General features: G+C 40.8%; 3 protein-coding genes across 3 annotated transcripts in view; 1 reads left to right on the top strand and 2 right to left on the bottom strand.

Moving 5' to 3' along the window:
- Positions 1-20,582, bottom strand: part of LOC145481889 (lactadherin-like) — a 490,145-nt gene that overhangs the window by 157,382 nt on the left and 312,181 nt on the right. The window lies entirely within an intron of this gene.
- Positions 6,214-9,564, bottom strand: LOC145480490 (chymotrypsinogen B-like; the record flags this gene model as incomplete). Its single annotated transcript, XM_081458735.1, has 4 exons — positions 6,214-7,123; positions 7,254-7,278; positions 7,648-7,886; positions 9,435-9,564. Coding segments are annotated over 4 exons (768 nt in total), but the record flags the coding sequence as incomplete, so codon positions are not given.
- On the top strand, positions 12,161-19,075 carry LOC145480489 (uncharacterized). Its single transcript, XM_081458734.1, has 2 exons — positions 12,161-12,392; positions 12,486-19,075. The coding sequence occupies exon 2, from the start codon at positions 12,599-12,601 to the stop codon at positions 19,073-19,075; it is 6,477 nt and encodes a 2,158-aa protein (XP_081314860.1). The 5' UTR covers positions 12,161-12,392; positions 12,486-12,598.

Genomic DNA, 20,582 nt, shown 5'->3' with positions numbered 1-20,582 from the left:
GTGAAGTACTTTTGTTTGCTATTTGTTACTTGTCCTTACACGGAATCCTTGTTATTGAGAAATAACAAAATTGAAATTTGCCTACCCTACACTCATAATTAACTGTAAAACTGGAAAATGAAAAATCTATCAGTATTGCAGAGGCAAAAATTTCAGTATTTAGTGGAGTAAATAGAGTATGTTCATTGCCGCGTAAAAAATAAAATAAAATAAAACACCATTCAGCAGATAAAGTGAAGAAATTGTGATATTGTAGACGATAAATAAAGAAGACAGCTCTCCAAGTTTGGGATGTGTGCGTTGAGATATTCGTCGAAATGTTCCGCGCAAAATTATAGAGTCTATAATCCGTTTGCAGAAACATGACGGAAACGAACAACGGCGGAAATCTGCCCCGGGGAAATCTGCTAGCTTAAATATGACGGAAACGTGACTTGGCATTTCCGTCCCGGAAACGTGACGGAATCACGTAGACTTGAATTTTCACGTCTCCGAAAGACTTAAACATAACGGAAACATGGAGCTGCATGTTTCCGCCCCGTTTCAGAAATACGGAAACATGTGATCGATTTCGTCCTGTGCTAGTACCTCCTAGGACCTCCTTACTCCTCCAATTTGGAGGCCGGAAAATAGTGTAAACATCTGGAACTTACTTTGGCTATTTAGTCGACTGATTATCTGAACCGAATCAAAAAACATTTACACAAGCACTTTTCCTTTTACTCAAAGGTCGGCACACACGAGGGGACTAGTCTCTGCGACTAATCCCTGCAACTAGTACCCTGAAGAGTTTACACGAAGGGACTGGTCGCAGGGACTTGTCCCACGTACAGTTCACACGAAGCGTTTTGAGCAACAATTCGTGGGACTAGTCGCAGGCACCAAAGTTAGCCCCTGCGACCAGATTTTGAAGGAAAAATGGCCAGTTCACACGATGGGACTTGTCCCCGCGACTTGTTGTAGAGACTAGTCACAGGGACCTTAAACTTCTAAAATGGCTAAAAATCACAAGGTAAGTGTACATTTTTCGACAAACGCGATCTTAGCTTTATGTCACGCACCGCCATAGCTCCGAAATTCAAAATGCGCTGGTTTCCAAACGAAGGAAGCTATTGAGCTGGAAAGTTGTAAAGAGATATAAATTTAGTACCTCCTATGCCTGATGAGATTAAAACCTTTGATGGCTCTTTAGTTTTGGATTTGAGAATTTGATGACGTCACGTGAACACTCTCTATTATTGTCGCAATAAAGTACCGAGCAATTAAGAATCCTTCGTCGCCAAACTGTTGCTTTACATTATTCAACGGGTAGATACGTTCCTTGGCAGCTGATCTTTGGGACTGCAATTAGTAGTTATTGCTATAACAACGATATTATTTTGACCTCTTTTAACACAAAAGTAAGTTGACGCTTGACTTAGTTGTTGTTGTTGTCTTTTTCTTTTCCATGCGACGAACCACCCTTAGAGACCGGTTCTTCTGCGAAATATCCTTTTGCAGTTACTGTTTGTTTGCAATTGCACCCATGTTGATCTTAGGGATTCATATCGTTGAATGTTGGTCAAAGCAATCAAGTAACCTTTCTGTTGAAACCCTGTCAGCAAGACGAGTTGTCAAAGGCCATCCCCTAAAGGAAAACTACTCTAGTTTTAATGCTTTGAAAATGTATTAATGCCACAGGTCTACGCACCCTCGCCCCCCCCCCCTTATTTTTCTATTGCGCTCACACTCTTTTAATACTCCAGAGTACTTCACGATTGAACGCAGCGAACGAGTGAAATATTTTTCAACACGACAGAAGAAACTTCGTATCTCCAAGCGGCAAAATAACATGTTATTGTCACGTGTGAAGATATAACGTTTTCGCACGAAAACTCGCCTGGTATTTCATTTGCCTTTATATAAGTATAAGTTGAAAAGTATGTATATTGTGTTTCAATTGACTTTATTAGTAAAACTATACGCATGCGTTATTTAATTTTCTTTTAATTAACAAGTTGTTTATACAGAATTGTGACGTGTAGCCATTTGTTAATTGGGCACTTGCTAAACATACGTGATAATTTACTTTTGGCTTTGCCAGGCTTTGAACTGGTGAAATTATGTTCAAAGTTACCAGCATTAAAAAAAACAACAACAACAACAAAACAACAACAACAAAAAAAACTTACGAATTTTAACCCCGTATATAGGGTGCATTCCTTCGATTAATTGGCAATTAGATTGTGTATTTAACTGTGACGGTCTTTTAAAAATTAAATCTTTATTCTGCAGTTCAATTTGCTTGAATTTCATATATTCTATTTAACGTAGTCCTCTTTAATGGTTATGTCACCAATCAACGGCCACTCTGTCCCACAAATACGCTGTATCCCGTAAATTTCCTACATAATAAATATCTCGTATTCCTAAAACCTCATAGGGCTTCATAAAATTATATATTAGACGCAAACAGGAAAAACAGATGTAGTGAATTAGCTATAATTCGTCATGAGGTCTTTACTGTCTGCAAATTAAATGAACTTTTACAGTAAGAAATCACGAAAAGAGGTTGTAAACTTTTGCCTTTACACGTTACCTGCAACAAAACAAAATATAAATATAGCATGGTTAACCATTATTATAAAAGGTATCCATGCTCTCAAAATAAAAAGAAATTTCCCCTCTAGGCTCCGTATTAGATATAAATATACAAGCTCTTTGAAAAATTTGGTTTCATTTCGAAGCAACTTCCCATGTATTCATGACGTTCTTTTTAATGCCATAATACATAAATTTGATATTTTTATTTTAGGGTGTGCTAAACAGTGGTGACTTAGAGATGAGATTTATTGCCTTCCGATCATGTTGCACATTGGGGTGAAATAGGAATTACTGATAGTTTGTTTTTTTTTCTGTTCTTTGTATAGCATTTCCTTTTCCTTTAAGGTGACTTAAAACAGTTTCCAGCTCTTAGATTTTGATGGGTCGTTTTTTGTAACCACTGTTTACCACAAATTTTCAAAACGTTTAGGTGGCTCTGAACCCTCTGTACAGATATTTTTTTAACTTTTCCAAAAGTTGCATCTTATAATACTTATTACAATTTCATAATATTAAAAAAAAAAAATCACCATGCCATTTTTGAATTATAGTCACCTAAAGCTTGTTTATTCATTTCTCTTAATTTTGTCTCTACGCCTCGCCATCAAGCTGAATTTCAATATGTGAGAAGTAGTCTATTCAAGCGAAGCTAAAGGTTACTCTGAATTGATGAATTGAGTAAAAGGCATGATTTTTTCCCACGTTAGCAAAACGGCAAGGTTCATTCACCGACCCATAATTGCGTAATATTATGTTCGTACAAAAGAAGTGTGAATAGATGTAACTACAAAATTCATCGCCTTGTTGAATGCCGCAAACACATGTGGATGGTATTTCATAATCTTACAACGCATACTAGAATTTCAACTGGTCTAAGAACTACTCATTCTCAGATACATGTATAGGCATATTCTTCTAAAGCAGTGCAAACTTTACTTTAGCTCTGCACTGAGGGATGTGTTATTGTTCAAGACACTTTTTTTTCTCTGTTAATTCAGTTATATTCTGTGATGTCCTTGTTTGTGCAACCGAAATTATGTCATGCTCGCAGATGGACTGATGTCTTCTTAAGAGCACAGTCTAATTTTAAACTCTCATTGATTTTATAATTATAATCTAATTTTTGCTATATTTTATATCAGAGTTTGTCTGGAAATAGACATAACACCTGAAAAATAAGACCTATTAAGGGGAACTGCTCTCCTAAATGTCGTCTTACAAAGAAGTACAATGCGTATAAAATGTTCTCACGTCTTGGTCCTTTATTTTGGCTGTGGAAGGTGATCTTGCAATCAGGGACAACCGTTCGTGAACAGGCTCTAAAACTTTACCAAAACAGAGTCGCGACTATCATGGACAATGGCCTCCTAAATATAGAGCGCCGTACGTAAATGTAATTTCGAATTTCGCATTGTGCCATCAGATGGGAAGGAAAGAGGGGTTGACGGCATTGCAGACGTGCAATAAAGAACTTTAAAGAACGCCAAACTACTTCCATATACTTAGTCACTTCAACGAGATTCGAGCCCCCTATTTTACCCGTTGAACAAGAAGCAGGAGCTTCCATATGCGATATCGTATATTTGAATTGCTGATGATCATGAAATATTATTGCCTTGCTTATTACATCTTTTAAGGAAAACAAACAAAAAAAAAAGCCCGGAGAAAGTCGATCTTGAAATCTTGTGTTTTTTGTGTTTTTCGATCTTTTGTTTCTGATTTTTCTTTTGGATATCTCAGTTATGACTTTAGACACATAGCGAAAAGTTTGATATACCAGAATGTCAGAATATATTAATTATGGGTCAGGGTACATTTGAAATATTACACGAAGGCGCGGAGATATGAATTTTATTTTTGAGTGGTAATTGCAATACCGTTTTAAGAACGAACGCGGCGAGTAAGTAAAATATTGTTTTAACCACGAGAAAATAAATTCATACCTCCAAGCCACCGAGTAATTTTTTCTTTATAAGTACAATTTTATGCTTTGCTTTGAGGACCATGATAAAATCAAAAAATTCCATACAATCATGAAATCATTGTTCTGTAGGTCAAAACATCCCAGAAAATGGTCACATTTTATCATAATGACTTCAAACTATCTGTAGCTTTTAGCATTTATCTCTACAGATCATCTTTTGTTAATTCAGGGTGAAAGCCAATAAAGAATTCCCGCCACCCACCAGCCCCATAAAGTCAGAAACTGTCGAAACCGAATACCCGTAGGATTATAAAAATGATCGTTTTTTGGCCATTTCAATTTCAGGAGAAATAGAAAACAAACAGCAGCTCGAAACCTGTTTGTTATGCTTGTAACCGCTGTTTGTTTTCTCTTTCACCTGTAGGATCACTTGTCAGATATATTGAGCGAGTTTAACCAGTAGTAACAAGTGGTGCCCACAAAACAATCTTTTATTTGATTGTAACAACCAAGAGACATATAGATGTAATTAACCCCAAAATATCCATAATAATACCACAATAGAAGCCTGTAACGTGAATCTTGCAAGCCCGTCAACCTGTGCAAAGAAAGTAAATAACATAACTTCAACAGATTGATATATTTATGGAAGTATTGAGTTTCTGAAACCATACGGAGTGTGTAGTTTCATTAACTTGACCCCTCTCCGCAGACTTGTTCCTTTGTGTTCAAGTTTTAAATTGCAAATATTAAACTAAAAACAGAACACATTCAAATTCCACGAGCTTGAAGTGAAAACTTTTTTTTTTCATACAATTCAGTAACGTTCTTGGCTAGACAGTTTGAACAATTACGTTATGCCTAATGCTTAACAAACAAACCTGAATGCAGCATGTTACTAGCATAGCCTACAGGTATTCTTGTACTGCTTTCTCACAACTGGGTGGTATGAGCAGTATTTGACGTAGAGTGGGCAGTATTTACTTGCGTCGTTACATGAAGCGCCACCACCACCTGAAGCAATAAAAACAAACGTAATGAAATATTAAATATACGGAGTAACGTTACTCGTCGTTTCGATGTATCTGACATTATTATCAAGAATAAAAATCGGTGAATGTCAAAGTTGTTAAAAGAGTTGAGTTATGAATATCATTAGGTGGCATTCCTGTGTGCGTGATAAGTAAAAAAAATATATAGACATTTTTGTAAAATTGATCTATGTATTGCTGTAACTGTGCATGATGAATTTGGAGCTTTAAGAACTTTTTATTATGTGTTCGCAAGCGTTCATATAGGGTTTTGTGAGAGGTTAATACAGCAGGCGCCATCTATTTTTGTATGGTGTATTTTGCCAAAATTATTAACATCTATTGAACATCTTAAACTTTGTACTTACACGCTCCACATGACTTCGGGCATATTTTTTGGACCTGCGGATTTGAGCAATGCTGTGTGACGTATGGACAGTATGAACTCTGGTCAGCGCATCCTGCGAATTCATATCACATAAAGAAAAACTTTATTTTTGACTGTACAAACACTCTTTTTTATTATGCATGCAGAGACTTTTACTCGACAAAATTGTTTTGTAAAACCGCTCGTCATTCTCGAAAAAGTACGATAGGGGATGCATTTTTTTCCTGGTAAAAAAAAATGCGTTGAAGAATCTCGGTAGAAGAAAAAATAATTCCTCAACAGAAGCTGAATTAGCCGATAGTTACAGTAACATCTCAGAGATTATACTTGTATAACGAACAAATTACTTCATGGTTGGATCTCTTGTAAGATTTCACTGACTCGTTGTCGAAGATTCGAACAACTCTCGTTCACAGCACTCATTCGTCCGTTCGTTAGTCCTCGCACCTCGTGAACACACGTCGCACGCACTCATTACCATGTTATGATACATGCTACTACCTCTAACAACTCATATTTCTAAATTTCACCGTGCTTGCATGGAAACATGCAGGTTATAATGAGATAGTCCTTATTGGAGCATGATCTTTAAAAAAAAATGGTCGCGCGTCGAATAAATTTTTTTTCCCAGAAGCGAGAAGTTCGCCTCTGAACTTGGATGCATTTGGGATTATGCTGTAAATGTTCCAATGATTTGAATGAACTGAGCTCAAATAATCGAGGCCAATTATTTCTCCAAAAGAATCCAACAAAAGTCGTCAAGAACAATGTATGCAATAAAAATCAAAATATACCGGTAATTGCTGCTTAACATATATGTATGCTAAAGTAAAAATAACCTTACCACTGCCACCACTACCACCACTACCACCGCTACTGCCAGACATTTTCTGATTGATCCAGTCAATGAAGCTGCAAAGACAGTGTAATAGTTGGTCTTGCACATTGCATTTCCCCAGCTGACAGGCCCACGTAACACCCATTTTCCATTCTCCTCGCAGACGAATGGACCACCGCTGTCTCCTTGGCAACCACCTGCTTGGTTTGCAATTCCACTTCCTGCACAAACCATACTAGCTTCTTCGACAGGAATCAATTGGCCATTTATACGACTGCATTGGTTGTGTGCCAAGACAAGAAGTTCTGCTTGTTGTAGTTTATTTGCGGCAGGGCCTCCTCCAATAAGCCTGACCCATCCTGGCGAGTTGAATTGTTAAGAATGACAGAACACACGTTACCTTCTTGCTGGACTCACTTCACTCCAAAGACAGTGTCACGTTCCACAACCGATGGAACTGGATTATTGCAATGAACGGATACGACACACGAATCCAATCTAGAAGTCCGCCATGCTGTTTTAATAATCAACTTCCCAACTTACATTGCGCGATTAAGTATATTATGTATGATGCACCGAAATGTACCTTACAAACACTACAGACAGTATAGGAGAATGTTTGTTTACAATATTTGCTTCATTAGCATAAGCGATATAGTTTCTGAATAGAGCTACCAAAACATAAGTTCTGAGTATTGAAAGGACACAGCACGATTAACTGTCCCAAGGAAACTAAGCCCGATGTATTGAATACTTTTTGTGCGACGCGGGTTTAGAAACTCAACATGTTACAAAGAATGTATGAGCTCATTAACGTTTTCGCTACCTAGAAATTTTGCAGTCTTTGAACGCCAATTTCTTGTCAAATGATGTAAACAATCACGTCAGCACGCGCCTTGTTAGAGAAAATACCTGTTATAAAGCATCTAGTTCCAGCTGCCACTCTGCTTCCTTTTGGGGGCAAGCAAACCAAGTTCACCTTTTCACGTTGAGCAGGACGATCCAGCTGCAGAAGAGCAATGTCGCTCTTGAGATAATTCATTGAGAAACTCTCCTGAGAGAAGAACTGCTTCAGATTAAGAGTCTGTTGCACAGCGGTGGAGCCAGTTCTGATGCTGGCGCCTGTGATTCAAGAAAAATTCATAGAATTAGGTTAAATAAAGAAATAATGCAATGCAGTAAACACCATACATAAGAACTTATGATTTCGGGGTTAAGACTGATCATGTTGTTATTTACTGATTGCTTAGTGAGAAATCAGCCTGTATATGTTCTTAAAATGTACTTAAAATCTGTTTCGGAAATACCATACTCTGCACATTACTGGAGGTGTAATTGACATACCATGTTTTTGTTTACTTAGTAATACAGTAAAAAATAAATTTAAAAAAAAAATACTATTAATAATGTAATACCGTGGTACTTTATTATCTGAGAGCTCTCTTATTCTGGCAACCTCCTCCTTTTTTTATGTAACATGTGTTATATAACAGGCTGCGTTGTTTCTTATATATATGGTGCTTCATTGCCCAACGTCTTAATCCACTTGTTCCTAACTGTAATCCACCCATCTCACTTTTCCTTGATAGAATATTAATTGAAATGAAATACTGGATAAAAAAAAAATGGTTCGTTTAATACGCTGTGGGAAAATATTTTAAGCTCCACTCCACAGTCGAAGCAAGTTCTTTTTACTAGCTCTCTTACAAAACGATAGCTTATTAACACGCTACCAGGCCTTTACCAACAGCCCATGTGACACTTGGCTTCAGGCTACGTGTAAATTACCCATTGACATTAAAAAGATCTAAGTTGACACAGCATAGAAAGCACTAATCTTCGACCATTTGCCTTTGGAAGCGATATATTTTTTGTACTCGCGATTCTTAATAACTTACCCACAACTACTGTGTAACCACTCGGATTTTTGTTCCGAGCTACGCAGTGGGCAGCGGTTACTACCCAGTCAGGCTTAATAGCGGAGCTCCGGCGGCCCGAAGAGCCGTTAAGCGGAGCCCCATACTCATATAGGAAAGAAAAAGAAACCCATGAGTTGATTTTCTCATGGTTATCATGGCTAGCGGTATTGCTCGTGGGCGCGTGCGCACGACGACGACGACGGCGACGGCGGAGTTGCCCAACATGGCGGCCATACTCCAAATAATAGGTTGACAGAGACATGCAGCCTTGGTTTACCGTGTACTTCCTTGGTATTGGACATCCATGTTATGATCAATTGACACCTGTTAAAACAAGGTAGTATCGCGTGACCATATCGCGGGCTCAAGTTTACAGCTCCTCGAGGTCACGTGTTTTTTGAAATTGACCGCTGACCAAGTGCTGGCTATCGATTGGATCGCGGGCTCATATTGGGTTAGCTTGTTGGAAACAGGGCAGGATTGTTCGGAAACCGGTTTACGCTAACCCAGGATTAAAAGTCAATAGAATTATAACTTTTTCTTCTATACAAATGTTTTTTTTTTTTTTGCTGTTTTATTTTGTGTATATGGTGATTATTAAAACTCAAAACAGAAGGCCAAACATTATACAGAAACCTCACCGCAAAGTTACAAAACTCAAATCAAAATTCTACCTTTTTCTGGATTAGCTTAATCGGGCTTTGAACAACCCGGCCCAGGAGCTACGCTTTTAGGCTGGCCTAAATCTATATATTAAGGGATCCTCCACAAATGTGTCGACCATTTAGCCGGAGAGAAATCTGCCACGGCCAAGAGTGAGCCTGGGCATCTACGCCACCAACTACACGGGCACCGGCCGGACGATTACCACACCCTATAAAATGTAATCATATTGCAGTCAACTATCCGTACGTTACAAATCACTGAAGATGGACAGCGGTTAAATCAAGTCATGTCAAGTCAGGTCATTGTTATTCAGGCAGGGTAGCGCCATCAGCCATAGGCTGGTATCAACAGGGGCCCTGCGTAAGAATTAAGACTACACGATAAAAAATCCCGATTTTAAAAATTACGCTGAGTTATGTACAAGGAGTTTAAAAATTGAATAAAAAGGAAATTACATATCAATGAAATACAATTTTTCTAGATCAATGAAACAGAAGAGAACAATCAAAGTATATCTAAGTATTATATTGATAGAAAACTAATGTCTAAAATGAAAACTAAGAGATTTCTTAAATATGGAAAGCGACCTGGCTTCTTTTGCCGATGTGGATAAATCAATAAAAAGAACCGCGCCTGAAAATCTAAATGTGTTTTTCCCTAGCGTTAACTCAGGGTTCGGTAGGTGAATGTCGTTCCTTTGCCTTGTCGTGTAAGTGTGAATAGTGCGATTTTTAAAAATCCCATATTATTATGCACATTATTTATTGTCATTTTTGACACGCTTCTGGCCTTAACATTAGAAATAGATGAAATAAGAATGATTATAAGTGGTGCGGAAAGATTTTTTTTTAAATGCTAAAAAACGTTCAACCTCCCTATTCACTTAAAATGGCAACGTTAATATACACTATTTATATTAACTTAACATGAGGCAGAATAAAACCAGAAGAAGTTCCTATCAAAGCGACTCGTACCTTCAGTAAGGCCTGGAATGCAGGTAACTGCCCCAGCAATAATCAGAGACAGCATGATACTCTATCCGAGGAAGGAAATGTACTCGAGATAACAGACCGCTATACTTATAACAAACAATTTTTGTTCAGCTGACAGATGGTGAATATCGGCCTTTCTTTTCTTTTCTTTTTTCACATGCAGAAATCTCTTTATGTCCCACAGCTGGTTTCATTCGAAAAATTTTTACGTTGACGTGATGTTCTTTATACTTTCACCAGTCAAAAACCGATCTCAGTGAGTGTTGACAATGTTAGTATGATTTAAATACTGATTGCAATGTATCACACGACTCGCGCTCTTGTGATAAGTACCCTTGGTCAAAAAATATTTGTGAAGAGCTCGTTTTGCTTTTTCATATTATATTTTGCTTTGTTCTTTAAAAAGTAAATGTAAGATTATTCAGGATAAAAAATAAATAAATAAAACAAAATAAAATAACTCAACTATGCCAACATTATTTATTAAGAAGCTTCACTGATGTCGCGTGTATTATACTTCAGGGAACTTTAAAGAAATATAAATACAAAGCGGTCGATGACAAACAAAATCAAATCACGTGGAGCCGCGCCATCGTTAAGGTAAGGTCTCACTTAATTTGGCCAACCCAGATACCACCACTGTTTCTTTAATGTCTTTAGGCATTGCCTTTCCAGAAATGAAGTGAATAAATGGACGCAATGGGAAGAAAATGTTGTTTATGTTGTTTGTTTTGATAGCCAGTCCATTAGGAAGCTGCTTTCAGTTTTTCTTCCTTCGAGATATTTCACACTCAAATGCGAAAGGCCAGTTTTAAAAATCGTTTAATCGTTCAAATGTCAAGTTAGTATTTTGCAATAATGTTAATGAAAAACCGCTTCTAAAGAGATAACAACACATAGATTAACAAAACATCATAGACGAATCAAAGTCCTGTTCGCACTATCAAAATTCCGGTATCAGGTTTCGTGAAAAAATGAAGAAGCGAGCAGAAACAAAAAACAAAGAACCGTACTTAATTCACTCCACTATACCGATCAATGTAGTTCATCTGCACAAACATTTCTTCGTTATCGAGACTGAATCATAATGAAGTTATGAAAACACAAGGGAAATATATTTTTTCCGAGCAAGTTTTGAAATATTGTATTCAGTTTCACTTCATCAAGTTCCTTGCCGCTAGTAATTAGAGCCTTGCGCCTGTTTAAATGTAATTTACAAGTAAGACATGTTTAACCGAAGAAAGTGGATAGTACAAAAAGAGATTTTAGTCGGTGCATTTCATCTTTTTTAGAAAATCTTTTTCTTCCATTTAATGTACCAGGAAAATACTTCAAGGGTATTGCTGCCTGTTTAACGTTCCCTTAGATAATCCACTCTCAGCCATACTCTTAGAGAACATGATCGTAGTCTTGAAAGGTGCAGCGTCACTGAATTGATATAAACATCTGTGCCGCTATGTCTACAAAACATTGTCAGTAGATGTTTAAAGCGTATTATACCTCGAGGACCATTTTTTCAGATTCCTCTATGGGTTTTGTCACTGTACAACACTTTTTTCGCTTGGTTTCAGACAATCTTTCGTTTTCTTCTCACTCAATCATATTTGCGCTCACTTCACGTTATGTTAACTTGCAATCATGAAATATGTTTCAAAATGGGACTTAGCTAAATCAATAACGCTTTTCACTTTGTCTCCGAAATTATGCATACATCAAATCAAAGAGCACATTGCGAACGTGATCTCACGATAGCTTCCTTCGTTTTTTCTGAAGCTAGCAGAAAGAAAAAGAATCGATCCCTAAAGCGGTTGACTTTTTGTAACGACTTGGTCTTGTTTTAGGAATGATTCGAATAGAGACATTTAAGAAGTGGACATTTCAGTGTTTCATTTATGACGCGTGCCGCTGATCATGCATTCTGCAGTCGCGGTAAATATCAAGTTTCAAAAGCACATGGTCTGCTTTTGAGTTCGTTTAAGTGTGTTCGAAGTTCATTGTTAGTGTCGAGCAAGATTTCATTTCTTATTAGCGGAGCAAGGCACGAAAAACTTGTAAGTATCGATCGGTTTTCATTTAGCTTTCTTATCCTTTGTGATTCAGTTGTTATTTTGGTTTACTTAGCGGATTTACGCATTTGATTTCAGTGAATCGTTGTTCATGTAATAAAAGACGTTTGCAGTTCAGCGCATCTCTAGTTTTACTTGTTGCCGCTTTCCTGTAGTGAACATTGGGTTCCTACATTATTCAAAGTTTTTCTATGGCGTCGCAAGATCACGAGATGCCAGATGGAGCGAAAGGTACGTCGCTCCGACAAGTTCAAGAGGAAATATCGTCGAGCGAAGATCCTCGCGTCGAAACAACAGCTAATTATGTTCCACCATCCGAAACTGCGGGTTTAGAAAGTAATCTTACCTCGAGGCAGAGGGTTCCGTCGAAAGTTATGGATTCGGAGGAAGTTCGAATCGAAAGAGTTATTGATTTAAAGGCAAAAAGAGCGGGACATTTGGGGTACGTGAGAAGGAGGTTGAAATTTGTACAAGGACTTCTGTCTGAACATGCGAGCGAACACGAAGTGATGAAAGGTGTCGAAGATTACGAGCGTGCATTCCACAAGTTTGTAGACTCCCACGAAACCTACTTAAGTTTTGAAGATAATGAACGAATGAGAACTATGGCGAACGAAAGTTACGAGAATGAAAAAGAGTGCAAATTCCGCCTCGAGGTAGAGCTCAGCGCGTGGAAATATAAGGCTAAAAACGACACGAAAGGAAGGTCCAAGTCTGATCGCAAATCACATCGGTCGAGTAAAACCGGGAAGAGTTCCCGTACCAGTTCGAGTAGCGTAAGAGAGAAGCGAAGATTGCTTGAAGAAGCACGGCTGAAGGTGGAAGCACTTGAACAAAGGCAGAGCCTGGAGCGTCGCTTGGAAGAGGAAGAAGCTGAGTTTCAGAAGAGAGAGCTTGAAATCGCTAAGGAAAGGGAACGAAACAAGGCTGAGATGGCAAGGAAAATTGAAAGGATGCAGGTGGAAATGGAACTAAAGAAGGCTACTGTGGACCTCGAGATTGAGAAAGAGGAATTGCAGACCGAGCGCTCGGACGACGAAACTGTAAGTGAGATAATTCCACCATTAAATCCAGAGTTGATCTCTCACACACCACTAAGGCCTTTCAGTTTACCACAAGACACACACCTTATCCCGCAACCCCCATCTGATGTACAAGCAACCAGAACTAAGGCTTTGGAAGTTGAGCATGAGGTGTCGTCGGTATCGACGTTTTCTCAGAATGACATGGATCCCCCATACGTACCACTTCCCAACCCTGCTTCTCAGCCGAAAGAGACCAGGCAAAAGTCTTCAGTAAGAGTAGATGTAGATGAATTCAAACCGTTTGTGACCAAGGATGAGAAGAGTTCGCCCACCGATAAATTTAAAAGTGAGCTACAAACCCCTCAGCCAAGTCACACTCAGCTTGAGCAAGTGTTGTTACAAACACTTCAGCACCTTACACAGCAACCAGCCAGCCAAGTGCCACACCCCCCGTCAGTAGAACTTGCAGATAAAGCGCCATGGCAAGCAATCGCAGAGGCACTTAAACAAGGTCCCACTCTACCGAAAATTGAGTTGATGAAGTTTGGGGGAGACCCTTCCGAGTATGGAGAATTTGTTGCCAATTTCTGCGACCACATTGAGAGTCAGGTGCCCGATGATTCGCAAAGATTGACCCGTCTACTCGCGCAGTGTGTTGGAAAGGCGCGAGAGGCTATAAAAAGCTGCGTCAACCTTCCTACTGGTCAGAGGTATGGTGAAGCGTGGAAAACTCTGTCAAAGAATTTTGGACAGCCTCACATGGTGGCTGATGCACACATGAAAAGGTTAAGAGAATATAACCTTAGAAGAGTTGATGCCGCAAGTCTGATGGATTTTGCGAGAAAACTTGAAGATACCAAACGAGTGTTAACGAGTATGGGACCACTTTACGTAAGCCGCCTCGACAATGAAGATACGATTCTTATGCTGATGAAAAAGTTACCTGATGAGGGCTTGAAGCGGAAATGGACAGACGTTGCTGGAGACCTAATTTGTTCTAAGGGACAAGTTTACTTTTCTGATTTTGTGAATTTCATACAGAAACGAGCAGATCGCTTAAACAACCGTTTTGGCCAGGAACTGAAGTCGTCACTGCCTCAGCATGAAAAGGAAAGAAGACATGGAAACAAAGACAAACAAGATCTGCCATTTAAGGCTACAACCCTAGCTACCCAGAGCAGAGGAAACAGAAGGTCTACTGGTACTGGCTTAGCCACCTTAAAGTGTTATCAATGTTCCGGACCGCATGCAATTTGGCAATGTGAGACCTTTAAGAATGCATCTTACGAAGATCGGTCGCGAACTGTACGACAGAAGAAACTGTGTGGAAGTTGCCTTTCGTATGGACACTTCTCAAGATCTTGTTCGAAGGGATTTTCTTGTCGGAAATCGGGTTGTGGAAAGAAGCACCATTTCCTTCTTCACCCGCCAGACCGCGAAGAGACTGACGACCGTGTAGTAGAACAAGAAAGTGCAAATCAGCAACCAGTCATTCGTGGCCAAAGTTCAGTTGGTAGAACAGCTGCGACACTCACTGAATCCAACCATCCCCCGGTTATCGAATCCAGTACCTTTGCCGTATCCAGAGATTCTGCTCCAAGGGAAGCTTCAACCAGCAGTCGACCGAGGGTCTGCTTCAAGGTCGTCCCAGTAAGAGTCAGTGGGCCAGGTGGGAACAAGCAGCTAACAACATACGCCTTCCTAGACAGCGGATCAGACACTACACTCTGCTTAGAAAGTCTTGTAGAAGAATTAAGCCTTGAACGTGAGCCTACTGATTTTACCCTTTCAACAGTCAATTATGAAGGGAAGGAACGTGGTCACCAAGCCCGCTTGGATATAGAAGCACTTGACGGGAAAACGAAGTTCACACTCGATCGGGTTCTGACAATGGAGAGCCTACCCATTGGAGAGAGACATTTCGCCAACAATAGAGAATTGACAAAATGGCCACACCTTGATGGCGTCAGTCTTCCCGAAATAGAAGGGCATCGAGTCTCCATCCTTATTGGCAGCGACCGACCGGATATTATCGATGATAATTCTGAAATCAGAAGAGGAGCTCGGGGCCAGCCCTATGCCGTAAATACTCCCTTAGGTTGGACGGTGTATGGCCCAATGGGTGAACCCAACAGCAATGGCATCCATGTCAATTTCGTAAGGAGTGATCATGAAGAGATGTTAAGTCAGCAATTGGAACGTTTGTACAATACCGAGTTCAAAGATACCCTTGTGGATGTTGAAGAGAGTTTGTCGTTGGAAGACCAAAGAGCGAAGCAGATTATGGATCAATCAGCGGTCCTTGTTAATGGACATTATCAGCTCAAGCTGCCATTCCGGCATAGTCCTCCCTGCTTACCTGATAGTCTACCAGTGGCAAAGAAGAGATTGTATTGGCTAAAAAAGAGAATGGAAAGAGACCCTGAGTTCCACAAGCAATATGCAAGCGTTATCCAGAAATACCAAGAAGAAGGATCTTCACGTCAAGTCCCTGATGAAGAAATTTCTTCCCTCAAACCCATTTGGTACCTACCGCATCACGCTGTTTGGCACCCGAGAAAACCTGAAGAGCCGAGAGTGGTATTCGATTGTGCCTGCAAGTCCAGCGGTGTCTCGTTGAACAATCAGTTGTTGCAGGGACCAGAGAACACAAGCTCACTTATAGGAGTCATTCTGCGATTCAGAGTTAACAGTGTAGCCGTGGCAGCTGACATTAAGCGGATGTTCCATCAGGTGTTTGTGTCTCCTGAAGACCGGGGCGCTCTTTGCTATCTGTGGTGGCCGGATGGAGATTTGACGAAGGACCCGAAGACCTTTCAGATGCTAGTCCATATCTTTGGGGCTACCTCATCACCCAGCATTTGTGGTTACGCATTACGGCGAACAGCTGCCGATTACAGCGAAGGTTTCTCCTCTCAGACCATTGACGCAGTCATGAGAGACTTTTATGTCGATGACCTGCTCAAGTCCTTCGAAACGACCGGCCAGGCAGTGGAAACTACAAAGGAGCTACAGGAACTGCTAGCGAAAGGAGGATTCCAGCTGACCAAAGTTATGTCCAATGAGCGCGAAGTCCTAAATGCATTCCCACCTGAACATCGAGCACCAGCTGTCAAGGACTTAGATATCAATCTCAACAGTCTACCCATGGACCGAGCCCTAGGAATCCATTGGGACATGGAGGCAGACACCTTCAACCTAGTTGTTAGTGATAAATCCCATCCAGGGACCCGGAAAGGCGTCCTGTCGTCGATTGCAACAATTTATGATCCCCTTGGTTTGGTTGGTCCCCTAATCCTGCCTGGAAGAGAGATCAACCAAGAGCTATGCAGATTAAAGTATGACTGGAATGACAGGCTCCCTGATGAACTAGCAGTGAAGTGGAGAGATTGGAAGGAAGGACTCGCAAGCCTCACTGGTTACAGTATCCCTCGATCCTTTACTCCCCGAGACTTTGGAGAAGTAGAAAGAGCTGAACTCCATCACTTCGCAGACGCTTCTGAAGGACATGGATATGGGACAGTAACTTACCTGCGTTTCGTTAACAAAGAAGGGAGCATCCACAACAGTTTTCTCATGGGCAAGTCGCGAGTGAGGCCTCTAAGGAGTGGTATCAGCGTGCCTAAGATGGAGTTGACCGCTGCCACCTTGTTGATCAAGATGGACAAGCTCATTATGCGAGAATTGGAAGGTCGCATCAAGATCCACAGCGTCACCTTCTGGACCGATTCAATGATTGTCCTAAGGTACATATTCAATGAGACGAAAAGATTTGTCACCTTCGTCGCCAATCGTGTTGCTGTCATCAGAGAAGGATCAAGGCCCTCACAATGGCGTCACGTTAGGTCAGAAGCTAACCCGGCTGATTTGGCCTCGAGAGGAATAAAGGCCTCCGAAACCAAGAAGTTAGAAGTGTGGAAACATGGCCCAGATTTTCTGTGGAAAGATCAAAAGGAGTGGCCGCAGCAACCCGCTGATCTCCATCAAGAACTATCAGACCAAGATGAGGGAGTCAAGAAAGAGAAGATCACCGTTAATGCATGTGCCGAGAAAGAAGACTTCTGGGGCACTTTATTTGAAAGATTCTCAACATGGGAGAAGTTAAGAAGAGTGGTGGCTTGGATCATTCGAGGAGCCCGTAAGCTGTTGCAGTTGCGAACGAAGCCAGTGGCAGCCACTGTTTCGCTTGTGAACCCAGAGGAGAAGGTTCCCCACCTCCTATTGTTAGATGTAGAAAAAGCAGAGAGAATTATCGTAAGGAACGTCCAGATTCAGACCTTTCCTGAAGAGTTGTCCAACCCAAGTCCGTGCAAAGGTCCTCTCGCCAAGTTGAAACCATTCGTGAATCAAGGAGTCTTGCGAGTTGGAGGAAGACTAGACCGTGCAGACCTCAGCTATGATGTAAAACACCCAATGATATTACCTGGGAAGCACCGTGTAACAGAGATGATCATCCTCCATTACCACCATGCTAATGGTCATGTAGGTCCACACCAAGTACTAGCGGAGATAAGACAGCGTTTCTGGATTGTGAGTGGTGTTTCGTCCATCCGACGTGTCCTGCGGCAATGCCATGAATGTAAGCGCCAGAATGCTACAGTGGGAGAGCAGATTACAGCACCACTCCCAGTGGTGAGAGTTTCTTCAGACAGCTACCAGTTAATCTACCCGTTTGCTGCTGTTGGAATAGATTATTTTGGACCACTCTACGTCCATGCAGGACCACTTACCAGATCTGTGAGAAAGAATCCCAAACTCCGCAAGCGCTATGGTTGCATCTTTACCTGCCTTAGGTATAGAGCCGTCCACATCGAGCTTGCGAATGATTTAACGACGGACAGCTTCATTCAAGCAGTAACAAGATTTGTCGGGAGACGAGGTCCACCCAGGGTTATTTACAGTGACAATGGCACAAACTTCAGGGGAGCAGAAACCGATGTTTTGAATGCGTTGAAGACCTGGGACCAAGAAAGAGTAGGACGTGAGCTGCTTCAGGAGAATATACAGTGGTATTTCAATCCCCCGGCGGCAAGCCACCAAGGAGGTGTTTGGGAGCGGCTCATTCGCTCCGTTCGAAGGATTCTCCACGCCATGATTGGTGAGCACCTTGTCAATGAGCAGACCCTAACGACATTCCTGACAGAAGTCGAGAAGATCCTGAATAGTCGACCGATCACTCGTGTGTCTAGCGACCCCGACGATTTAGAGGCCTTGACCCCTAACCACATACTGCTGTTGCGCCCGAATCCGTGTTCAGCTCCTCGTAAATTGCAATACTCCGACAAGTTTCAAGCAAGATGGAAACATGTGCACATTTTGGCGAATGAGTTTTGGGCCCGCTGGGTTAAAGAATATCTTCCCTTGTTGCAGGAACGCCAAAAGTGGCTGAAGCAGAGGCGAAACTTCAAGGTCGGAGACTTGGTCATCATGAAGGATGCAAACCTCTCCCGAGGACAGTGGCCCAAAGCGCTAGTTCAAGAGACCTTCCCAGATTCTGATGGTGTGGTGCGACAAGTTCTGGTGAAAAGTGCAAGAGGAGTCTTCAGGAGAGATATCCGCAAACTCTGCCTTCTGGAAGAGGAGCTATTGAAGTCCATTGAGGAGTCCATGGAGAAGAAAAAAAACCTGAACTTGTGCGATTAGTTATTGAACTGTCGATTGACTTTTTTTTCTTAAGATCCAGGAATTTGGAATCAATGACATTCTTTCTGTTATCGAACGAGTCAAATACCTAAAGACTACGAGAGTCTTTGGGGGGGAGCATGTAACGACTTGGTCTTGTTTTAGGAATGATTCGAATAGAGACATTTAAGAAGTGGACATTTCAGTGTTTCATTTATGACGCGTGCCGCTGATCATGCATTCTGCAGTCGCGGTAAATATCAAGTTTCAAAAGCACATGGTCTGCTTTTGAGTTCGTTTAAGTGTGTTCGAAGTTCATTGTTAGTGTCGAGCAAGATTTCATTTCTTATTAGCGGAGCAAGGCACGAAAAACTTGTAAGTATCGATCGGTTTTCATTTAGCTTTCTTATCCTTTGTGATTCAGTTGTTATTTTGGTTTACTTAGCGGATTTACGCATTTGATTTCAGTGAATCGTTGTTCATGTAATAAAAGACGTTTGCAGTTCAGCGCATCTCTAGTTTTACTTGTTGCCGCTTTCCTGTAGTGAACATTGGGTTCCTACACTTTTACATGTTTGTTCACAGTTTCTTTATTTTGTTGCTTATATACATTTCACTTCGAAATGATTTTAACAGTGTCATTGCATAGCGGTATTGATGAGTAGTCCAGGCATACCCTCCTCCCCCTCCTCCCTCCCCCCCCCCCCCAAAAAAAAAAAAATTATACTAAATGTTGGTCAAGACACGGAACTCGAGAACAAATTTGACTTGTCGAGTGGCCAAATGAATTCTTGGGGTAGAGCATGCTTGATTGATTAGTTACTTTAGCGAGCCCACAGCTGGGGTTAACTATGGGTTTACAGTTTGGAATCCATTGAAGGAAATTAAACTGGTTATTATTTGGAGAGTAGGGAAGTAAATGGCTGAGTTTTGTTCATCATAAAAAGCGTTGTCGACTAATTTATTTTGTTCTCACTAACTGCTTATTTGTACTGCGGGAGGTATTCGTTTCGAACACTGCGCGAGGGACCAACGCTGTACATGCTATAAATATGGGTTATTGATTAAGCCCACCAATATGCATGACTGAATATTTGAGTATTTATTGACCAAAGAGTCAGCAAGGGCCTTATACAGCTGTTTTGAGAAAGGTTGTCCCACAAAAGCTTATAAGCGTACGAGACAATGTCGAAAAGTACTATGGGTAATGGTGGTTTAAGGTTTCTTGATTGAAGCTGCAAGGTTTCAGCGTGATAGAAGAAAACACCACAAATACGTGTACTCATGCTTCCCTTTCCTTCTTGCTGAAACATCGTGAACCTAGCGTATGCTTATGCTTACGTTTTGTGGGACAACCTTTGTCGAAGCAGCTGTATAATCACAAAAGAGCAAGCTAGGCTAATATCCAACCTTCTCGATCGAACAAGAAAGAAAGATAGAAAATCTTGCAAGACAAAGTTATTCAAAGGCTCCTTCCACACTACACCGGAGGAATTTGAAAACGGAGGTTTCACTCTGGAAACGCATC

The sequence above is a fragment of the Orbicella franksi genome, chromosome 3, assembly GCF_964199315.1.
Source record: "Orbicella franksi chromosome 3, jaOrbFran1.1, whole genome shotgun sequence".
Lineage (NCBI taxonomy): Eukaryota > Metazoa > Cnidaria > Anthozoa > Scleractinia > Merulinidae > Orbicella > Orbicella franksi.
The sequence above is the reverse complement of the archived record's forward strand: the minus strand, read 5'-3'. Positions and strand labels throughout refer to the sequence as shown.